Source organism: Talpa occidentalis, unplaced genomic scaffold (genome assembly GCF_014898055.3).
Source record: "Talpa occidentalis isolate TD23 unplaced genomic scaffold, MPIMG_talOcc4v2.1 talOcc4.13, whole genome shotgun sequence".
Lineage (NCBI taxonomy): Eukaryota > Metazoa > Chordata > Mammalia > Eulipotyphla > Talpidae > Talpa > Talpa occidentalis.
This window is the reverse complement of record NW_023601322.1, coordinates 5,025,269-5,048,524: the sequence shown is the minus strand read 5'-3', so window position 1 is coordinate 5,048,524 and position 23,256 is coordinate 5,025,269. Positions and strand designations below refer to the sequence as shown.

Below are 23,256 nucleotides of genomic sequence, written 5' to 3'. Positions count from 1 at the left end.
TGTATCTTGCATTTTTCATCTGCGCCTAAAATTTTAAAATGTTTATACATTATAAGTCACTTCAGTAAGTTATGCCATGCACCAAAAGTTGTAGACATACCTTAGAATTTCTGACTTGCAAGGAAATACACATTTTTTTTCTGCATCATTCATATGTTTGGAATCATTAGAGACCTTGGTGAAATAGGAGATTCTGAAAGCCATATTCTCTATAAAAGCACATTTCAATCAACTAATTTTCTAGTTTCTATCAGGGTTATACAAAACATTCTACATTTTCTTGTAAGTCAGAATTTTAAGGTACACATGCACCTATTTTTGGAAAGTCAGTTATTTCTACAAGCTGTATTGACAGACAGAGCTATGTAAGTAAAGGACAGTGGGGAAAAATATTCCCCAAACAGGAACCACTTCTCATCTGTTCTCTGCTTGCACTTGGAGCACCTCGCCCTGCACAGCCCAGCTCAGGTGCTGCCCGGGATGCTGGCCCATCCTGTGCTGATGTTGGGGGCTGTCTCTGTACACCTCTCGGGTCCTGCATCTATGTCCCAGCCACCTTCAGAGCCTAACTCTGACCCCCGTTTCCCCCATTTTCTCCATCTGAGTCTATTTTACTGTGAAGCATTTTTTGGGGGAAAAATCCCCCACAGAGAAAACAATGATAAATGTGGGAAATCAACGGATAATATAAAATGGAGGCAGAAACCAAGATGTGTTCTAAACGGGGGCTGCAATGTCAACCAACTTGTACGAAGAGTCTATAAAATATGCGCTTCCTGTCTCTTCAAATTCAAGAGCCCAATGATTTCAAACACTTGTATAATTTTTATATGTTTTGCTATTTTTATATAATTGTTTATAGTAGTTGCAGAAGGCCGATAGCAATTATTGTCTCATCAGAAACCATGAAGTCTTTAGGGTCTACCGCAGCCACTCCCCAATCAGAAATCTGACTATTATAACTTTAAACCTTCTCTTTGCCTTTCTGATACGGCCTAGATTATGATGAGAAGCTTTATTATGAAAATTCCATAAGTGCTATATATTGGATCTGTATCTTTAAACAATTAATGACCCCTATTAGCATGTACAGCAAATGAGAAATACTGAATTTCAGCCAAAATGAAACTATATATTGAAAAAAGCATTCAAGGAAAGAAAGAAGGTAACATTAAGAATGTCAAAAGTTTGTAAATTTTTATGGTGTTTACATTTGCCTACTTTCTTATCATAAAACAAATAAAATCTTTGTGTATGTATGCATTAAAGGAGTAACTGTTTTCAAATGAAAATACTTTTAAAAATGTGAAAAATCCACTTACTTTAGATCAGTTTGTGTAAGTGCATGCTATGATTCAGAAATGCATGTATGCTCTATTTCACACACTCGTAAGGATGACCACATGAGAATATATACTTGAAAGCATTTTCAAAATTTTAGGTGAAATATTTCAATCAAATTATAGTCAAATAATTTTACAGAATGTTTTAAATAAAATTAACCACCACCCATAGACACAGTCACTTGCTTTTGTAAGCATGAAGGAATTTGCAAAATGGAATTACCCTGTTATTGAGGTTCTTTGACCCCTGTTTCTGAATCATTTTTATCACTGCTCTTCCTTGAAACTTGTAGAGGTTTGCTTACAGAGTGACCCACTTTCTCCTAGCTATTTTTTGGGGACTATATTAGACACCTCTAAGATTGCATTAATTTTTATGGGTCACTAGATATCATTAGATGAGTTATTATTTCAGCATAATAAATTACATTTTTTAGTTGCTGCCTATGGACCATTATTAAGCTAGGAAAATGAAAGTGGTGCTCTAATTACATATCCAATTCTCTTAAGATTTTGGCTGGAAAAAAATTGCAATAAAATGGTATTTTGGACATCATATTAAATCTAATAGCACAAATCTTTTTTATATGCATATATATAAAGTGTTTTTGACCTGAGAATATGTGAACAATTTTGTCAAAATGATACTGTAAGATTAGACATTGTCTTTCTCTGCTCTAAACTTAGCTCTAAGATATAAGATCTATTTTTAAAAAGGCATTAAGAAACATTGGCATGTTCAGTGGTACAAACGAAACCCTCTATTTACCATAAATACAGACTAGCAGTGTCACTGCAGCAAGGCTGTCCTGCCCTAGTGTGGATATGAGCCCAGGGAAGGGGACATAACAGTGGGGGTGACCTGGACCCGCAGTTCCTATGAAGCAGAGTTGGGGAAGCCATTCATATCAAACAGAACCCCTCCAAATTGCATCAGATTAAGAACCAAATATAAAAAATCTGATTAAGAAAAAAAGGAACACATCCAAGGAACCTTAAGAACTTTAAAAATGGAATGTAACTACACTTAACATTTGGTAGTTATAAAATACAATTGAATATTCAAGAAAAATTAAAATCTTTTAAGATACTATGAAATACTTCACTTACTCATCAAATTCTTTATTTCTTCAAATAAACTAAGCTTTATAGGAAAGTTTTATCAAAACCATATTTCCTAACATTTGAGTTAGTAAATTATAGATTAATCCATGATTATGGGCACAAAAATCCTAAGTGATAATTTTAGCAAATGGAATCAATAGTTTATAAAACACTCACCCTGACCATATTTTTTAGAATTTAAGGAAGATTATCAGAAAATATTTTACTCAAAAATGGAATGCATGGAACTTACTAAACAAAAATATTAACTTATTCATAATTAAAATTAGGAACATAAAAGGACTTCCTCTAATACCCAGAATTTGACCTTACAAACTGCATGAAATGCTTATTTTAATAGAGAAGCGTGGTACATCAATTTCAAAAATAAAGATGACCAGTGTGTCTACTATTCAGTGTTGTATCTTGTGTAATAAAGAAAAATGGTGTAAACACTGGGGACGAGACAGTCATGCTACTATCTATAGACACATCCAAGGCAATAGCCAGAGCTCTATGTAAAAGGAAAATTGTTGAACTTATACCAATACAATTTAACCAAAGTAATTTGAAAGCATGGGAGAAAATTCCAATGATCCAAAATCTGTGACTAAAACTTTTAAAGATGCCTTTAAATAAATCAGACATGAATGCAAATTCCTTTTGATAAGTTTACCAAAACTTCCGTAGATCCTCAAAAGGACTCAAAAATGAAGTACATTGAATTTATGGTTAACACCTTATGATGTCATTTCTCTCTTGGCTATTTAAGTCTATGCATTTCCAAAAAGATAAGTAGAAAGCAACAAAAACAAAAGGAAACACAAGTAGGGCCAAATCAAACTAAAGATAACCTGTGTAGCAAAGGGAATTATCAACACAATGAAAAGGAAAACTATTGAAAGGAAGATTTGTAACCTACATATAAGTTTTTTATGTATTTTAGATATTAACCCCCTTAACTCAATAGCAAAAATAAAAATCCAAACGATGTGATTAGAAAGGTGGACAGAAGATCCAAATAAACGTTTTACAAGGAAGATGTTCAGACAATATATGAAGAGGTGTTGAAGACCACTCATCAGAAAAATGCAGATCAAAACCAGAGTGAGCTACCACGTCCCACCTATTAGTATGACAATTACCAAAGATAGGCAATAACCAAGGTGTCTGGGATGTACAGAAAAGGGGACACTTGGGAGGAAAGTAAACTGGTGCAGCCACTATAGAAAACAGTATGGAGAGTCCCTTAATCAATTAAAAGTAGAACTAGCCTACTATTCAGCAGCTCCACTTTCGGGTATTTATCCAAAGAAAATGAAAATTGGTTTAAAAAGATGTATGCCCCCTCCCGTTCACTGCAACATTACTTAAAATAACCAAGGTAAGAAAACAAAGTACCTAAATGTCCATCAACTGATGATGGGAGAAAGATCAGACACACACACACACACACACACACACACACACACAGGAATACTATGCAACAACTTAAAGCAACAAATCTTGCCATTTGTGACAACATGGATGGACTTTGAGGGCATAATGCTAAGTAAGTCAGAAAGAGACAAATACCACATAATTATGAGATTTTATATGGAATTTAAAAGCAAAACAAAAAACCTCAGTGTGTGGAGATACAGAAAACAGATTGCAGTTGTGAGATGTGAAAGGTGGGGGCAGAGGGGTGGGGCAATATGGGTGAAATGTGTCAAAAGGGACAAACCTCCAGTCATAAAAAAATAGGTTATGGGGGTATAAGACACAGTAAAGTGACAATTAGCACTCTCTTGTATATTTGACAGTTGCCAAGAGTAAATTTTAACAGTTCTCATCACAAGAGAAAACATTTTGTAATGATGTATGTTGATGTTAACAAGACTTATCATGGTAATCATTTTGCAATATATACAAATATTGAATCATTATGTACATACCAGAAACGAATGTGTCAATCGTACATCAATGAGAACAACCTACCAAAAATAAAATATCAACAGAAATCTACAGGGAACTTATGCCACAATTCCCAGAGTTTAAATAAAATAAAATTTCAAGAATAGTTATGCTATTTCTAGAGGCAAAAATACAGAGGTTGTTTCAAGCACCATCAGATAATGGCAGTCATTTAGTTATGATTCAGATAATGTCTACTGCGTGACATGGATTTCATGCTATTTTTACTGATGTTGTAGAAAATTTTATAGCAAGTAGAATGTGTTCATTTTAATTTGAAGAGAAACATATGCTGGATAGTATTTTTCTATTAAATAAAGTCAAATACAATGTAAGAATGTCCCCCTATCTTTTCTAGATATTTTAGAGTTCACACATTTAAACTCAAGGTTAGGCAATTTGTTTTGTTTTCTGGCAATTTATATTACTTTAAAAATGAACTAACACAGTAAACGTAATAAAATACCAAAACAGCAGTGGTCCTTTAAAAGATTTTTTAGTGGATGCAGTGCTTTCATTTTTGGTAAAATATTAAACACCTATATGCATGGTACCTACATATAGATTAATAAATATACATATAGAATAAATAGATGAATAGGCAGGTAGGTAGCTGAAGCCATGAATTTGAGGACATTGAGTGTTTTGCTTTATAACTAGAACCGTTTTTGAACCATTTGCATAGAGTTTCTTAAATGAAAAAATCCTAGTTTTCCATCAACTTCATTCCACTTCCTTTAAAAATACTTTCTCATGGTAGCCGAATTAACTTATTTTTTATACATAAGAACAAACAATGTATAAACCCGTGTTACTTCAACAACAAAAAAATTCATTTGATATGTTTCCAAGAAAATACGTTTCCAAAAATTCCAAGAATTTTTCTTGGGCGGGGCCGAGGGAACTGAGTAACTAAGGCATTTAATTTTTTCATCATTGTTCATTCCCCTCTGGAAGGAATTATGCTCAGTGAAGTAAGTCAGAAGAGAAAAATATCAGATGGTTTCACTAGGGCATTTTATACAGTAGAAAGAAGTAAACATTACCCCAAGGCTCAGCTAGCCAAGTTTTCCAGGCTTTTAAGTTAATAAATCTTTGAAGAATATACGATTCAGATTTAAAATATAGTATTTACAGAAATAGATGCACAGTCTTTGTTCTTTTGTTTCTGGTTTAGAATCAAAATAGTGATGTTAGTATAGCCTTATATTTAAGTTCTGGAGGCAAGGTGAATATTGTCATGGAAAGGACTTAACATTTTAAAAGATGCAATTCTAAGACAGCAAATACCCTAATCTCTCCCAATGTGTATGTGTGTATTTGCATTATATAAAGAAAATGAGCCAGTGATCGCTTCTTCTATGTTTATTTGCATTTAATATTTTGATTTATATGGCTTCTCAATAGACTTTTTAGTCTCATTTTGTCTAGAGAAGACAAAATTTCAATGTGAATGAGTAAATCTGCTCTCTTCTATGTAGTCTGCATTTCTAAATCTTTTTTTAGTTCCATGAATGAGATTATAAAATAAAAAAGCATTCGATGATTGTTTAGTTCTTCATGGTACAGGGGAAAAAGGAAATTAAAACTAAATTCAATCAGGCTCATGAATGAATAACCGCATTATATGTTAAATCTTATCTAATTGTGATGATTTTATAGTTCAGCAAAGTAACTTATAGTCACAGAGGCAATAAAGCTACACTTTTAATAGCTTTCTTAATGCAGCTACCTGGAATATGTTTAAATATTCTGTTTTGGGACTTCGAGAACTATACACACATATAGGTCTTCTTTACCATAAAATATGATTCAATGAAAAGAATTCAGGGATAGGAGGTATTGCCCTAACTAGAGATTTTATATATATGTACATATATATATATACACACACATTATATACACATTACCTATATATGATGTATATTTCTATAGACAGATTAATATGATTTCAGGTTGTGTTTATAGTATTCCTATTCTCTCCCCCATATACTTCTCTATTGTCCCCATTTTTATACTTCACTCAGTGCTAGGGTTTTAGATATAAATATGCTTCAGAATAAGAAATAAGAACATTTGATCTATTTAAAAGATTATTTCCCATTGTTCCCACAATGATTTCTAAAGATAAGAGAAATGGCCTTGAATTCAAGGGTAAGTGTCTAGCTCTTCACAATAATCAGATTAAGCTAACTAAAAATTATGCTGGGTAATGGAACACTTAGATTCTATATTGCTTTTTGATTCTAAGGCAAAATAACTATTTACACCCAACTATATTCGATCAGTCTTTATGGAATAAAGAATGTGGACGAGTAAATTGTGGTCTATTGTATACTGTGACTGTCTTTCCATTACATTTTCTTGTCTTTATGCTGAAACTCAGCTTTTATTTCATTTTGCCAAGAATTCCATACATTTTCGGCACTATGAAAATGCTCTTTAACAGATTTTCATTCCTTGTATTTAAGTATTTATGTTTTTTACTCCTCCCCAATCTAGGATTATATAAATAACTTCAACAATTTGATAATTCTATTAAAAATGCCCTGATTAAGGGCCTCTCCTGGTGGTGCAGTGGTTGAGCGCTGGGTTGTGAGGCTGCCCACAGCCTCTGCAGTGCCAGTTTGATCCCTGGCCACCGGCGAGGATCCCACCAAAAAATAATAATAATAATAATAATAATAATAATAATAATGCCCTGATTAAGAAAAAGTAAAGATCATGTCAATTAACTAAAATATTTCCATTGATGATCTCTGTATTTTAAGTGATGTCCATTTTTTGGAATGTTCCATGATTTAATATTTAACTACAAAGTACTACACAAAGTATATTTCTGACTTATTTATTTTTTAAGTTTTATTTATTTATGCATACAAGAAGTGGGGTACAGGCCAGAGGTATGAGGGGTGAGAGGATTCACCAGAGACAGAGTGGTAAACAGGACAGGCAGATCAAGTAAAATACACCACTGAGGGGAGCAGCGGGCGAGTCAGAAGAGGTCTGCTGTGCCATGTGGGTAGCAACCTGGCCAGAGATCAAACTGGTGCTGCAGTGGCTGCGGATGACTTCATAGGTTGTGTTTTAACCCCTTCTGCCACCAGGGAGGCCCTATTTCTGACTTGCACATCATCAATAACCTCATGAGAGTTGGTGTTTAAGAAACCCTTGAACACAGCCACCACACAGCTCTTTCAAGATTTGCGATATTAACATTATTATTGCCACGTCTATCGAGAGCACTATGAATCTCTGGCTGTAAAACTTGCTTACATAATCAAATATGAGGACAAAAGTATTGATTCAATCATAGATGATTTTCTAGTAGCCCAGCTGATGTTCTATGCTTCTAGTTATTAAATTTTGATGATTAGTCATTTCTATGACATACACAGTTGACAACCTCAAATAGCAAAAATTATTTGTGACATGGCATTCAACTTTTGAGAATATCTCTCCTGCTTTTAGAAATTCCCATTTGGGGCACAAGATCTAAACAGACAATTCTCCAAAGCAGACAGACAGATGGCACATAAGTGATGAACATTTTTCATATGCCTGTCATGGAAATGAAAATCAAGACGAGATACCGCCTTACACCTCTGAGAATGGCCCTTATAGAAAAGACTAGAAACAAGTGCTGGCCAGGATGTAGCGAAAAGGGAACACTCCTCCACTGCTAGGGGTAATGCAGATTGTTCCAGCCTTTATAAAAAGCAGTACAGGGCTATCTCAAAAGACACAAATGGATCTGCCATACAACCCAGTAATTCCACTCCTAGGCATCTACCTGAAAAATTCAACACTGTTTTGAAAGGAGACACACACGCCCATGTTTTACTGCAGCACTATTTACAATGGCCAAATTTTGGAAACAACTTAAGTGCCCAAGAACAGATGAGTGGGTCAAGAAGATATATGTACACATCATGGAATATCACCCAGTGATCAAAAAAGATAAACTCACGCCATTAGTGGCAACATGGATGGAGCTGGGAGGGCTTATGTTAAGCAAAATAGGTCAAGAGGAGAAAAATACTGGATGGTGTCACTAATATATGGAATGTAGAGAAACCAAAATAAGGGTCGGCTAAGGACAAACTTAAAAACCAAGCTTTGAAAGCTGACTATAGAACTGGAGGGGGTGTTTTGGAGGGGGGAGGAAGCAGAATGGGCTATGCTGGTAGACTGCAGTGATTAGGTGGTGGATGCACCACAGTGGTGACAACTTACAGGGGGGATCCTCACACTACATCAATTTAAAAGATATATTTACTAAAAAAAAAAAAAAACACAGGAGTTCCATGTTAAAAAAAGTTAGAAAAAATTACATAGATACAAAACATTGTGTAACATTTGCACGTGTGTAAGCTGGAAGTTGATAAGAGTTTGTATTTTTGACACTAAGTGAAAAAATAGTGACTCATGCAAATCTGAATTTCTTCTTTCAGGGAATATAAACTCATACGTGCAAGTAATTTGTAATATAACTTCTACACATTGTCTTGTAGTCATTAGTTTTTATCTCCTTATGGTGAATTAAGTCAGTCAAATTGTATTCATGCCTCATTTGTGTATTATAGAATAGTTGGGGCAAAAACAAAGAGATTTTGATGATGGGAGGGAGAAAGCATCTTAAGAAAAGGGAGAAAGGAAGGATTAGCAAAATTGGTTTTATTTAACTTCTTTATGATAATCAAATGAACAATTAAAGCCAAGCCACTCTATTAAATTTTCTGCATATGTTACAGCTCATTCCATTAAATGCACCTGAACTTCAACTCTACTCTTTCAAAGACACCTTTTAGCAATGTAAGCTTTATTAGATTTATAAAAATAAGTCTGTTACCTCCGGGTACATAATAAATGTCTTCAGCCATTTAAGTCATAGTAAAAGATTAATTCTAGCAATAGAATATGAAAGTTAGGTTTCCCCCTTAAGATTCTAATCTTTTGTGTGCATTTTTAAAATTAAAGTTAAAAGTAAATTGAAATGTTGAGTCACCGTTAATAAAATTTGCAAAAGTAATTCCGCAGTCACAAGAATTCCCAAATATTTTTAATAAGGGCCAACAGGCGTGTGACAGCTTTTATTAGCAACATGTTTGCAGAGCCGATTAACATGGCTGATGTGTTTATTTCATTCCTGAAACTCCTTGCTGGCCAGTCACATTGGAGAAGTGTACTCAAAGGATTCCATTTAAGATACAAGTGGATGCATGGCTTGTTATAAAAATGTTATACTCTATCCCGAATCTGGATTATTAGAATGGTATCATCCTGTGAAAAAATTTCAAACTTGGCTTAGATTTTAAGTGAATCATCATAGAGATATTTGGAAATCTAAAAACAGTCATTCAATTAGCTACATTAGGAAAAATCTAAAGTAAGAAGCCAATGGTCTGAATGACTCACCCTGAAAAATTCCATCCTTGCTTTTCCCATTTTCCGTCCCTTGCATGTACCTGTGGAGTCACCTGTGAGGTTCATCTATTTCAACCTTTCCCAGGGGACCCTCACAACCCAGGCCCAGAGGAGGCACCTGCGTTCCTCTCTGCAGCTCCCCAGGCTGTGGGCAAACACCATCCCCTCACTTGTGGCCAAGCCCTCAGATCTCCTCTCAATACAGCTTCACAACAGGAACTTCTATGCACCCCTCTCCAGCCCCACCTTTTTTATTCCAGGATCTACAGAACTTTCTCTTCTCTTAAACAAATCTATCCTGTTTTCCTGTTTTTATTTTCTGAAGTGTAGCTGGATCAGCACTTGACCGTGAAACTCATTTTTTCTCTTGGGAGATTTTCTGACGTTCCCTTTGTACTGGCTGCTTCAATACTGCCTATAAAATAGACTGCAGTCTTGGAAAAATAAAACCCAAACTTTGCTAGACCGATATTGCCTTCTCTGACGATCATATTTTTTCATTTGACTTCCTTTCTTGTACATTTCTTGGTCTGGATATTCTCTAATTACTACATCTAGTTCCTCCATTGCCATTTTAACTCAATATTCTACTTAACTATCATATAACTGTATAACGTAATTTAACTGTCATATAATGTACTTTATGTGTGGCGTACTGCTTTAAGCAACACCTGGATTTTAATGTATTACACAAATGTATGTAATATATACGTGTGTGACTGAAAAACATCTGGTTTTAAAATATTATGCAAAAAGCTTGATTGTAAAAGCAATATTTTTTCTCATTCCATAAAAGCTTTGGAAAATAGACATATAAAACACAAAATTCCCCAGAATCTTAGAAGTCAGAAAATTTCACTAACATTTTCCTTGATGTTGCATGGTTTTGCGATAGTGTGTGTGTGTGTGTGTGTGTGTGTAAGTTCACTTACTCACATACCATCTCCTTAGATCATCATAATAGCTTGTAATGATGTGCTATTACTGCATGATGTATTACTAAGTAATAATGTGCTCCTCTGATCCTAATATCCACTCTATTTTCCCCAATTGACAAAGAAGCAAGAAAAATACAGGGTCATTCCCTCCATATGTGTGCAATGTAGGGTTCCCACTCCCAGTCTACGCTGGAGTACACAGTCACACACACATGGTCTCACGCATATGATCAGTACATGCCTGAATGATACAAGATGAACTGTGTGATAAGGTATAACCACAATTGTGACGTCTACTGATTTGAGATTTTACATGCAATATATTTTGACTATTTTGCTATTTAAAAATCTTTTCAAACCATTTTAATGGATTTATAATATTCTAAAACATGAATAAACTGTTATTCCCCTACTGCACATTCTTTCTGCTTTCAAATATTATCTGCATTATTACAGTAAACACCTGTGTGTATACATTTCTGTTCTAACTTCTTATCAACTCAAGAGAAACTCCAGGAAAAGGACAACCATACTGAAGAGTGAAGCAGCTAATAAGAGCTGGCACATGTTATCAGTAATCTGTCATGGAAGATTTCTTCATTCCATTTGCTAGTATGGCATTAACCACAGGTCTATCCTACTGTATTTATTAAACAAATATGGAATTCACATCTACTTATTGGAGAAGGTGGAGGACAAAGAACACAGACATGATCGTCTTGTTGTCATGGGGGGGGCAGGACACCAAAAATTAGATGCAACTATTAATAAAATTTCATACTATTTAGAGAACTCAACAGGAATTGTCAGGATACTAGAGAGACAGTAACAGGAAGGCTGAAGCTGCTTTATATTATTTGTCATTGTATAAAGAATATCATGCCTGAAAACTATAGTTTGACCAGCTACAGGATTTTACAACCCTTGTAAGATCTCTATTTGGAAAGGAGAAATTTCCATTCATAGGAATAATCTGATTATCCCAATGCCACTGCTAACTTGGTTTCCTTCCATGAATCAGGAATCACAGTTTCAGTGAAGGCCAAGCCTACATTAATGTTTCCTCTTCCCCTCTGTGCACTTGTAAATCCTTTCAGCACCATGGATAGTTGGTGTACTCGAGATTTTACTCCAAATGGGTCAGGTGAGGCTGCTGACAATAAGAGGAGCTAGAAGTTTACCTGATTTTTGTGACTTACTACACTTAGCGATACTCAGCCTCAGGTCAACTGGACTGCTAATGATATACTTACACAGTTCTAACTTTCTGGTGGGAAGTTATGCAAGTTCAGGAAGTTAAACCCTTATACTGTAATAATTATTTTCAAATCCCCTCTAATCCACGGGAAGAAAAAATTCACTGCAGAACTAGTAAAATGTCCACTACAATGTTTATAAACTGATGATTTATGTTTATGTTCACAATCATGAAGCCAAGAAATTATTCCTGATTCTTACATGAAGCTGGAGAAGGAAATATATTCTTTATCTACTTAAATGTTATTGCAGTGAGGCATCCTGATAGCTTTTTATTATGGGTGAGAATCTGCTCAACAGGTCTGAATTCCTTCAATGACAAACTCCCACCTGCAAGGGGATTACAGTGTCGTGACTGAGCTTATATTTAAGAGATTATTTTTGAGAGAGAGAGAAATGACCGAACGACACAAAGCAAATAATTCAAGTCTTCCAGATCAAAACAAAGGAAGGAAGAGCTTGGGGATGCCCCCTCCCCACACAGGATCGCACTGTTCATCTTCACAAACTCAGCCTTCCCGAGGCTGAAGTAGGGCTCGTATTTTCCTAGCTGTGCTGTCTTTGTCTAGAATAGATGGCCTCACGCAGCCACTGAAAACACTAACATTTGTTTCCAAAGTTACCATTTACATACACTATTAAAAATATCCTACTGACAAAATGATTTTTTTCCATCTTAAGATGAGTAAGGAAAAAAGGTGAAAACTTGGTGACTATTTAGTGACATTAAAAGTGGGTTGATACTTTGCCTTGACCAATTTGTCGCTGTCTACACTGGGGAGGGGTGGGGACAGTTACCCGACTTGTACCCTAAGCCCTTCCCCTCCACTTTCATTCCTGAATCTATGAACAGCTCCGCTGGGTTGGGCCATTGTAACGATCACCATAGGCTGGTCTGGAAGTCTGAGATGGGGGTGCCACATCTCAGTGGCAAGGGGCTCTGCAGGGCCCCGACCTCGCTCAGTATCCACACACAGTGGCAGGCACCCAGGCACGCCGAGGTCTCTAGAATGAGACCAGCATCCCCATTCACAAGGGCCCACCTCATGACCTCACCACCTCAACACGCCCCAGACCTTCTCACATGATGGCATCCGGGCTCAGGATTCCCACATGCGAGTTTGGGGACACAATCACTCTGACCGTGGCAGTGCCCCCCAACCCCAACCTCTGCCTTCCTTATTGCATCGCTCCGTGCAGCACTAGCATTAAGCAGCGAGTTACAGTAGCTAAAAGTCACTTCACCAGTGGCCCAGGGAGCAGCTGAGCTAACTCCTGACCACACTTGTGCCAGCAGTGCAGCCAGATTCTCTGCAGACCTGCAGGGCCGTAGGCGCACCTTTTTTTTTTTATTGCGATAACATTGAACTATAGACATTGGATAAGTTCCTAGTGTGCCTCTTTGAGAGTCAACATGTGTCTGAACTCCAATCCTAGCTCCCCACACTGTTGCCCCTTTTTCCCTGATTTATGCACCAGCCCCCAGCCCCTACCCATAACCACTAGTTGATGTTACAGTCCACAAGTTTTTATTACACTCATCTGGGTTTTTCCCTGTATGCCACATGTGACTATCACACGGTCTTTGTCTTTCTCTTCCTGATCCGTGGTACTGAGCACAGCCCCCTCCGGCTCCACCCGTATTGCTGCAAACAGCAGACGTTCATCTATTTCTATAGCTGCAAACTCCTGACTTACAGCTTCACTCTGTTTATGGAACACTGCCTGTCCTCGTGATCAACTTTGAAGTACAAGTCTTTTTTATATGTCCATAGACACTTATGTTTTGATCCGACACATGGAGTTTTTATATTTAACTTTTCTATTGTTTTATCAAAGACCTTCCCGTAGGAAACTGAATTTTCCTTTGAGGTTGCACTGATACCAACACAGGGAAGAAAAAGAATGTCTCAGCAGGATTACAAAAATAATGGATCAACTCTATCAACGTATCTCAGGGATCTAGAGTCACTTGAGGGATCTAGAGTCACTGGTATAAGGAAGAGTCAGTTTTATGTGAAGATTAGATGGGGGCTCTGCACCATTTTATACTGTGCCTGGCTTTTCCCCACAGCTGCTCCACCAATTGGCTTACAAACCTTCAGCAACTCTCCCTCGATCTCAAGATAAAACTCCTAACCCCTCCAAAGGCCATTAAGTTTCTTCATTTCTTGGATTATGTGGACTTTCTCAGGCTAAATGAATCACACCCCCTCCAACAGCAATGCTTCTTTCCTTAGAGGTCTTTCTTATTGTTCCTTTCTCCTGCAAAAGCTAAGGTCCCCTCCCATCACCCTCCCATCACTCAGACAGACCCTACAACTCTAAGTGCTGACACACTTAGAGCTAAGATCTCAACTTAGACGCATTCCTCTACATAAGATATAATTATGAATCTATTTGCCAGTGTCCTGATGGATATTTAGGCAAGATTCTCTGCTGGGAAATATTTTCCAGATGATTTTTTTTTTAATTTCTGAAGAACATTTTCTAGATCATTCCCTAGATGTGAGCACACATATACTAAAGTGACAGCAAAGTCCAGTTTTACCTTTCTGCAGAAAGGTAATAGAGAAAAGAAATGGGATTTCTATTTTATTACTAAGGTTTTTTTTTTCTATTACTAATAATTTTTCTTTCTCTAATTTTAGATGATGCCTTCAGCTATATGACTATCTTCCTGCAACGTCTAAAGTGGAGTCGAAAAGCTTAAATATTGTGCATTTTGTGATCATTACGCTGCCTGGCACTATTTCTGTCTTGGGGAATTGCCACCTTCCCACCACTGTGATTTATAGATCATGACTGTCAGATGACGCTGCTCTTCATGCAAAGGGTTTTCTCTTAGACAACTCGCCACTGCAGTGAAATTATAATCCGTTGCATGTTGAGTTTGATCTGTGCTAAATGATTTATATTAGTGTCTCAATTATTAAATTTATTGTTTAATTGTTTGTCTCCTTTTCTATCCTTTTTTATGTGGCATAGCCTGGTTCTACCACATTTAATTTTTTAATCCTTTTACTCTGCTTGGAAATGAAAATATTTTGTCCTATCTTATATGCATATCATATTTATATAACATTTAAATGACCTATTTACAATATTGTTTTAAAAGCAGGATATTATTGACTATATGTGGGTTTATACGTGTGTATACAGATATGGCTATGTATACAAAGATATACATAAATATAAAATATTTTATTTGGGGAATTATGGCTTCTTTTTCTGTTGCCTCCCACTTAATCACATGAGGCCAAGGTGAGCTTACCCAGGGGTGTTTGTGGAAGCTGTCGCCAGCTCCACTTGCCAAATATATAGACATAAAATTCAGCGTATACTTAATATTCTACTAAAAAGATTCCCAAAAGCCTTATTTATATGATAAGGCTTAGGAACAGAATTGCATCCTAAGGATTTGCCTGGTGACCACATATATCCCCCTGCGTGCTTCTCCCATCTGCAGTAGATGTGAAATGTGTATGAGATGGGTTCACCATGCACCACCAGTTGGCAATGGACTTAAAAAAAAAAATAGTCACCCTCATTTAATCCCTACTGTGTGCTGTCTGCTGCCTTCAGTGTGCTTCAGTGGGTGGGATGATATGAGTGTCATGTAGGCACAAAAAAGTGTCATGTAGGCCTTCCCGCATGTTCTGGGACTTGGCCAGTCACGTGGGTAGAAGAGGGAGCACCTGACTGTTCAGCCTTTGTCCAGAGGACCTTCCTCATCCCCTGTGCTACGCTGCCACTCTGGGCCCTGCCATCAAGACATTTGAAGGAGAACAGTGGGACACCTTTTTTTTATGAGCACTGCCCCAGAGATACTATAACCACTGAATTTAGGGAATCTGCTTTGATTCAGAAGATTTTGTAATTACTGCAAATGTCAATTTCTAGACTAAGATTTTGTCTTTTATATGGCTTGTAGACCTGTCTGATTTACATTTAATAATGAAATATACAAAATTTAGTCTTTCAACACTAAGGTTGCATAATGTCTATGATTTGAAATTGTCTGTTATAGTATAAACAGGATGGAAGTATGTTTATGATTAGTAATGTCAATAAATGACTTTATCATCCTCTCCATTATTAATGCTTTGGTGGTATATTTATATCACATTTGATATAAATTACATTTCATACCACTTGTATATATTATTTTTTTGAGAGCACTGGGCTTTGACACAGGAATTTTAAAACAGAACTTAGCAAAAGTATATTGATTATATTTAGTTTACATTCAGCTGAAATGTCTTCTTACAGAGACTCTTTCCCCCATCCAGAGAAGTTTTGAATTATTGTTAAAAAAAATAAAAAATGACTTTATGATTTACAGTATTATTTGATTTTTTTTTAAAGAACTTCAGCCCAAGATTGGCTTACTTAGTCAAAGTGTGACCAGTTGGCATGTCTTTCTTCAGCGTATGACACTAAAATATATGTCAACATTCATTTTCACTGTCCAGATATAAATCCTCTCCACCCCCATGGCAAAGAGTGACCTATTCTTGATGCCAACATCAGTGCAGTCCCTCTTAATCTCATCGCTCTCACACTCATGAAAAAATAATTAACTGTGAAAGGTTTTATTTTTCAAGCCACCATGTCCTATTCATTTCTTTTTGGAAATGTTCATAACTATTAATAATTAAGGTATTTGTATAATTGAAGCTGAGAATTCATTAAGCATCTTCTATAACACATTACCTAGATGCTATTTTACTTGTCATACTTTGATATTTTAAGGGCCCACTTTCTCAAAAAAGATATATCTCAGAGTCAGTCTTTCATGCTGAGACTTAGAAAAAAAAAAATCAAGATTGTTCTGATAGTTTCATAACAATGCACATTTTCTCTATGCACTGAGGACACATAGCAAGCGAAGATGTAAGATCCACACACCTTTATTATTTATAAGACGTGTCACTTTAAGGTGTTTACCTTAGTTCCCACCTTCTGTATTAAGGATATCATGTCTGCTGCATCAAATTATTTTTATCGTGAAATGCACAAAAATATTCAACATTTAGCATAATTGCTAGGACATTGTTGCATTTTAATTTGCTAGTGATAACTGTGAGGAGAGGACCACTGTTTTATTTCAGCCAGTAGCTGCTAAAATATTTGAAGTCTTTTATGTAGTCATGGTAGATAGCGGTTTTCATTTTCAAAATATGCTTATATAAATATATTTCAAAGTATTCACAGCCTCACACTGAATTTAATCCTATATTTATAAAATAGCATTTCTATTTTTATAGTCCACTACCTATAATTATTTGGCCAGACTATTGACTTATGTGCAGTTTTAATTTTTTTATTCTACAAATACATGACACTTAGCCAAGAGCGATGCAAGGCCTTGATACATACAAAAGAAATCAACAGAAGTGATCTAAGACAGCAAGAAGGTAAAATCGAATTTGCATGAGCATTCTGTCCTAGCTACTATGTGACCCATAATAGCTTTTCACAGCAGAAAACCTAAAAGTATAAAGCAAAATCATTTGAGTTTGCCAGGTGCATTCTTGCTGAATCAGCCTACTTGGTATGATGCCAATTTCTACTGTTTCTCACTAAGGAAAAATATCCCTGAATAAATGTTAGCAATGTTTAAAGGGAAATAACAGCCTTGAAATTGAAAAGCTGTGACTAAGAAATATTTTGCAACAAAAAATAAATAAGAAAAAAATAAATGTGAACTTGAAATAATTCTACTTTGAAATTATGGGATCATTTTTAACCCAAAGAGCTTATTAGGAATTAGTATTAGCTGACAATACAAAAATAAATAAAATATGTTCTTTGCAGAGAAGCATTCTGGATAAATAATGAAATTTCCGTGGGGATCCACATAATGAAGGGGATATCTGGTGGCTCCTTTGAGGACGATGAGGCAATTGCTAGATAGGCAAGGTCAGAGAAGACATGGCAATAAAAAAAAAAATATACCAATTTGCATTGAATCCTGGGGAGGACGAACTGAAAAGTCAGTTAGGCACGTTGACCATTTGGCAAGTTTCCTCATTTACAAAACTGGGTGACTGATGGTTGTCTGTGTCACTACTAAAAGCCAGTGTTGTAAAACTCATCTTGAATTTTATTTTTTTTAAGATTTATTTATGCATATAAAAGCTGGGGTACAGGCCAGAGATGCGGGGGGTGAGAGGATTCACCAGAGACAGAGCAGGGAACAGAACAGGCAGACTGACTGAAATACACTGCTGAGGGAGCAGCGGACCAGTCAGGAGAGGTCTGCCGCACCATGTGGGTAGCTCCCTGGCTGGGGATCGAACTCATGCTGCAGTGGCTGCAGATAGCTTCATAGGTTGAATCTTAACCCCTTGTGCCACCAGGGAGGCCCCCATCTTGAATTTTAGATGCTGTATCAGAAAAAAAATATTTCTCTTGTGCTAAATAATAACTAAGTAAACAGAGCAAAAACAGTCCAAAGTGGACTGGAGTATTAGTAGGAAGAGGGATGCTCTGTGTTGTCAATCATTTCCTAGATAAACTATTTTTGAGAAGTAAACATTTTAGATAAATCTGACCTGGGTTGAAGTCCTGACTCCTTGACTTGAGTGACTTGGAGAAATGACCTGCATGATTGTGTTTTCTCATGCTACAATTAACAGCCATGCATCTGTTCTATGCCTGTGTTGACAGTTTGTGCCCAACTCACACCTGCATAACAAATAATGAGGATGGCTGATCCAAGAGACTTGAGGACATGTTGTCTGGAATCACTAATTCAAAATTACTAGTGTCGTGCTGTATTCTAGACCTCATTTGCAGCATTCAAGAGTTTCTTTGATAGAAGAGAAGACATGCAGATGTGTGAGTTTCAGTCACAGTGCAGCCACTCTGTCACAAGGCAGAATTTGAAGAGAGAGGCTGTGTGTCAAATACATGGAATGAGTGTTACAGGAATTCGGGGACAGAATGACAGAATGATCTAGCGAAACTGTCTCATGGAGGGAGGCGAGTATCACTGTGCAGTTACTTGTTGGGGATAAATAAGGAGCTGGGGACCAGTGGCAAAGACATGAGGAAAGAAGACACAGTGACAAAGGGATGAGAGTTGTACATGGTGTGTGGGTAATGGAAGGTCAGGGAGTTGGATGGTTGGGAAATTCAAGGCAGATGGTGGAGGTCACAGGTTACTCTGCTTCTAAGTCTGGACTGGGCATATCTCCAGTGGCTTGTGGGAAGGGAAGGGGCACTTCCTCCAAAAATAGGGCAGGCTGGAGTGGCTTGTCCAGCTCTGATCAACCCTTGGCATACAACTTGTGTGATCATCATCAACTGCAGGGGTCGGTGTGTCTGGATCGCTTGTGTGTAGATGCCTTTCTCGTTATCACTAGAAGCTACTTTCCTGTTTATTGAAATCTAAAGCTGTTTACGTGTAAAAAATGCAGCCCCTGTTATCTCCATTAGGAAGAAAATAAAAATATTGTACCCATCGGAAATCAGATTTCAAAAGGAAAACAATAAATGATTTTGAAATCAAAGAACTCTAATGCTGAGAAAGTTGTCTAATCTTTATGAATAAAAAGGCTATATGATTCAACTTCAAGGATGTTTAAGTAATTTCTTCATGTATGTTACCCCACCAAAGACTAGCGTTCTCATATATGTTTTTCATGGTTTGCTGCATGGATGGTGAAAAAGCGCACCTGAGTAGACTTCAGGTACTTTTTTTTTTTCAAATGATGGAGAGTGGAAATACTATTGCTGGGTTTGTCTCAAAGGGATGGCTCAGCAGTCCATGTACCCATTGGGTGGTAAGATATGAGACAGAGAGACTCGAGGTGTAGGAGAACAAAACCCCAACATCTTATTCATCAGAACAGTTCACCCAAGCAAGCATGACGCCCAGCTCTAGAAAGACCCATCACTGGGGAAAATGCGCAAGTGGAAGAGAAACCATCATCTGAGACTTTGCCCTGATGGCGCAGAGACTGTGGTGAGTGTCACATTTGCCCATCAGGCTGATCAGGTGCCGTTCCTTCTGTTGTAGAAAGTAAAGTACAAAAAGGGAGAACCATGATGAGGAGGGCTCGGAAGAACATCTCCCCTCATAGTGTTAGACATGTGTTCCTAACAGAGGAAGCTGACACTTAAGAATTACAGGACTGTCTGAATTCAGGAGTTCAGGAAATCGCCTACCACGTGGCAGCCCTCCAAACTGTTTTTAAAAATTTCATTTTGTAGATCTACGAGCCTGGGCTCTTCCCATCAATCCTGGTGTCACTGCATTGGGAATGCCCCCCACTGACCCCACATCCAGATACAAATGGTGTCTTTGAACACAAAATTCTCTGGGGTCAGGACTTCAAGATTTAGTATCAGGCTTATAAAGTAATGAACAGTATTTTCACTGGTCAATGTTCTAATGAACATGGATTTTGCTAGACATGCTTAGAAAACACACACACACACAAACATACACACATGTCACAGGTTATCATCTGCTGTGGGCTGGACAGACTCACAGGGAGGACAGACATGCGCCCTCCACATTAGCCGCTTGGGCTGGGTCAGTTACCTCATACCTCAGAGCCCTCCCACCGAAAAAAAATATATTAAGTTCTTTCATTTTAAACAATGAAATTTGGAATTCTAAAAATGATATATACCGATTGATAAAAGTGTCACCTTTTTGTTCAAAGTGTTCAGGCATAATTTTCCCACTTGCTTCAAGCGTGGTGTCCTAATTGATAGCCTTTTTGAAGTTAAATAGGCATCAAAGAGAGACTCAAAGAGTCTGTTATCACCAGGCAATTACATTCGGTTAATAACCTGGCTGTATTTTCTGTTCACATAGGACAGTTTTGTAAAAGCTCTAGCATTAATGGATTTTATTCGCAGTGACAAAAGAAATATTAAAATTGCAATACTATTTCCTTTATCTTCTCTCATCTAAATGGCGAATGCATCTGAATCATGGTGTTAACTCACCCAGAAAAGAGGAAGTTAAAATACTATTATTTCTGCACAATGACCTTTTCTGCCGTGGTATTTGCTAGCTCAGAATCATAATCTAGCCATAGACGTGTTGTTCAAAATACACGGAGCTCAAAATAAGCAGAAAGTTCCATTTTGGAACATATACTATCTCTCCTATTCCTTATTATTATCTCCCAATATTTGAATCCGGAGGTGGTCAGTGCTGTCCTGTAGCTTGTCATGATTTCCCAAATATGCCGTGTGTATTCTCCCAACTGGAGTAAAGAATAACAAAAGGAGAGCTGATACAGCTCACAATAAGGCAGAAAGAAATATAGGACAGCAAATGTTTGTCTATAATTACATTCTTTAAAAGCCTTTTTCAACTGACAGTTTTTAATAGCTAATCATTTAATAGCTAGAGGTTAAAATGAACTGAAGGCACAACAGAAAATAAATAGGATTCTAATTCATCAGCATCTCTAGAGTGACATGTATATTCTAAAAAATACATAATATATTCAGCACATTTTCCTGAATTAACAGTTAAATAGTAAACAAACTAAATCAAAGCAGGGCTTTGATATCCTGCTCAATATTTAAAAGTTAACCTGGGATTTTGCAGTTTGGATACAAGTCCCAGAGTCAGCTCAAAAAAAAATTTATTGGACATTTACTCAGTAGAAGCATCTGGATCATAAGTGATCATTTTCATTCATTCATGCTTGTGTAATTATTGTGAGATTATAAGCCAAGCATTTCTAGACACTAGGGAATAAACAGTGAAAAAAAAAAAAGTGACACATTTTCATGCTGTTGGAGCTCATGTTCCAGAGGAGGAAGGAGGTAGATGGAAAACCTCCACTCAGGTAAACGTGATGGCATCGCTTGGAGGTTACAGACCTGAAGTTGTATATTTTGGTTTGATCTCAAATTTAGATGGTCTTTTTCTTCTCTTGTAATAGTATTAAGTGTTACCAAAGTTTGTATTTACAAACACCCTTTCTATCCATTCAAATTTTTGAATGAATTGGGTTTTTGTTTGGGTTCCAAAATAGATTCCTCTTTATTTTCTCAGGACCTTCAGTTCATTTTCACCTCTAAGTTTGAATGAATGGAAAGGAAGTCTGTAAATATATACTTTGCTAACACCTAAAACTATTACCAGAGATGAAAAATCATCTTTTTGATTGGCTGGGTTTGAAAATTGAAGTTTGAATTTTTCACCTTGGGACCTGGTATAAACTTTCTATTCCTCCTACCTGCAACGGAACCACTTCCAGCAATGTGACTGAATTTCAAGGAAATCATCTTAAAGTGATTTGACCATACCATGTTCGTTTTGATAATTTCATAGACATTTTGTGAAAAATAACTTCAACTCAATAACTGTGTGATTAGATTGTAAGGCTCATTAAACAAAAACAAAAACAAAAACAAATGGTGTTTCACCTCAGTTACTAGAAATAAAATGTGAAAGTGAAATTTTATAAATCTATTTATGCCCTTAAATCAGAAAATTCTAAAGTTATCACAAAGAGATAAATTCTAATAATGATAAATCTGTTCTAATCAGTGTAAACGTTTTCAGATAGGACCAGATAGCAAATGTAAGAAAATCAAGAAATAAGATGATCAATTACCAGGGCCCAAACTCCAGAATAACTGAATTAGCAACTCTGAAGGTGGGGCTGAGCAATCTGCTTTTCCAGAAGATCTCCAGAGGTCAGAAGCCCTTCAGGTCTAAGGAGCACCATTTTACAAGGAGGACAACGATAAAGCAGGGAGATCTTAGCACTACAGTGGACACGGATCAGGTTCTTTAGTTTTTCTAGAAGTCGTCAAGGGAAATGAGGTAAGCAGAGAACAACGAGAGAGGGGAAAATAACAACAAAAGTAATGAGAAATGGAGAGGAAAAATAAATGATAAGGATTCTGTATCTGGGGACCTCAAAGCTGGGGCAAGGGAGTGAGGAGTTGGGGAGCATTACCTGCCATTTTGCAGGTCCACAGCCATCACCTTATTGTTGGCCAGGACCAAGTACCAGCACTAGGAGCACACCTTTTCCTCACTGAACTTTCTCTCAAGCCTAGTTTCATACAAACTACTAAAGGGGAGGGCCTCCCTGGTGGTGCAAGGGTTAAGATACAACCTATGAAGCTGTCTGCAGCCACTGCAGCGTGAGTTCTATTCCCAGCCGGCCAGGGAGTGACCCACATGGTGCGGCAGACCTCTCCTGGCTCACCCGCTGCTCCCCTCAGCAGTGTATTTC

The 23,256-nt window shown here is 36.9% G+C and overlaps 1 protein-coding gene across 3 annotated transcripts in view; it reads left to right on the top strand.

Annotated features, from left to right (window-relative positions):
• LOC119242982 (coiled-coil domain-containing protein 102B-like) overlaps positions 1-19,586 on the top strand; it is a 130,427-nt gene extending 110,841 nt beyond the window's left edge. For all 3 annotated transcript variants that reach the window (XR_005124592.2, XR_005124591.2, XM_037508420.2), the window contains exon 4: positions 14,677-19,586. Coding sequence is in view for 1 of the 3 variants with exons in the window: in XM_037508420.2 (XP_037364317.1) it covers position 14,677 (1 nt within the window). In the remaining 2 variants the exon portion in view is untranslated. The remainder of the gene's footprint in view (positions 1-14,676) is intronic.
• Positions 19,587-23,256: the final 3,670 nt, after the last annotated feature.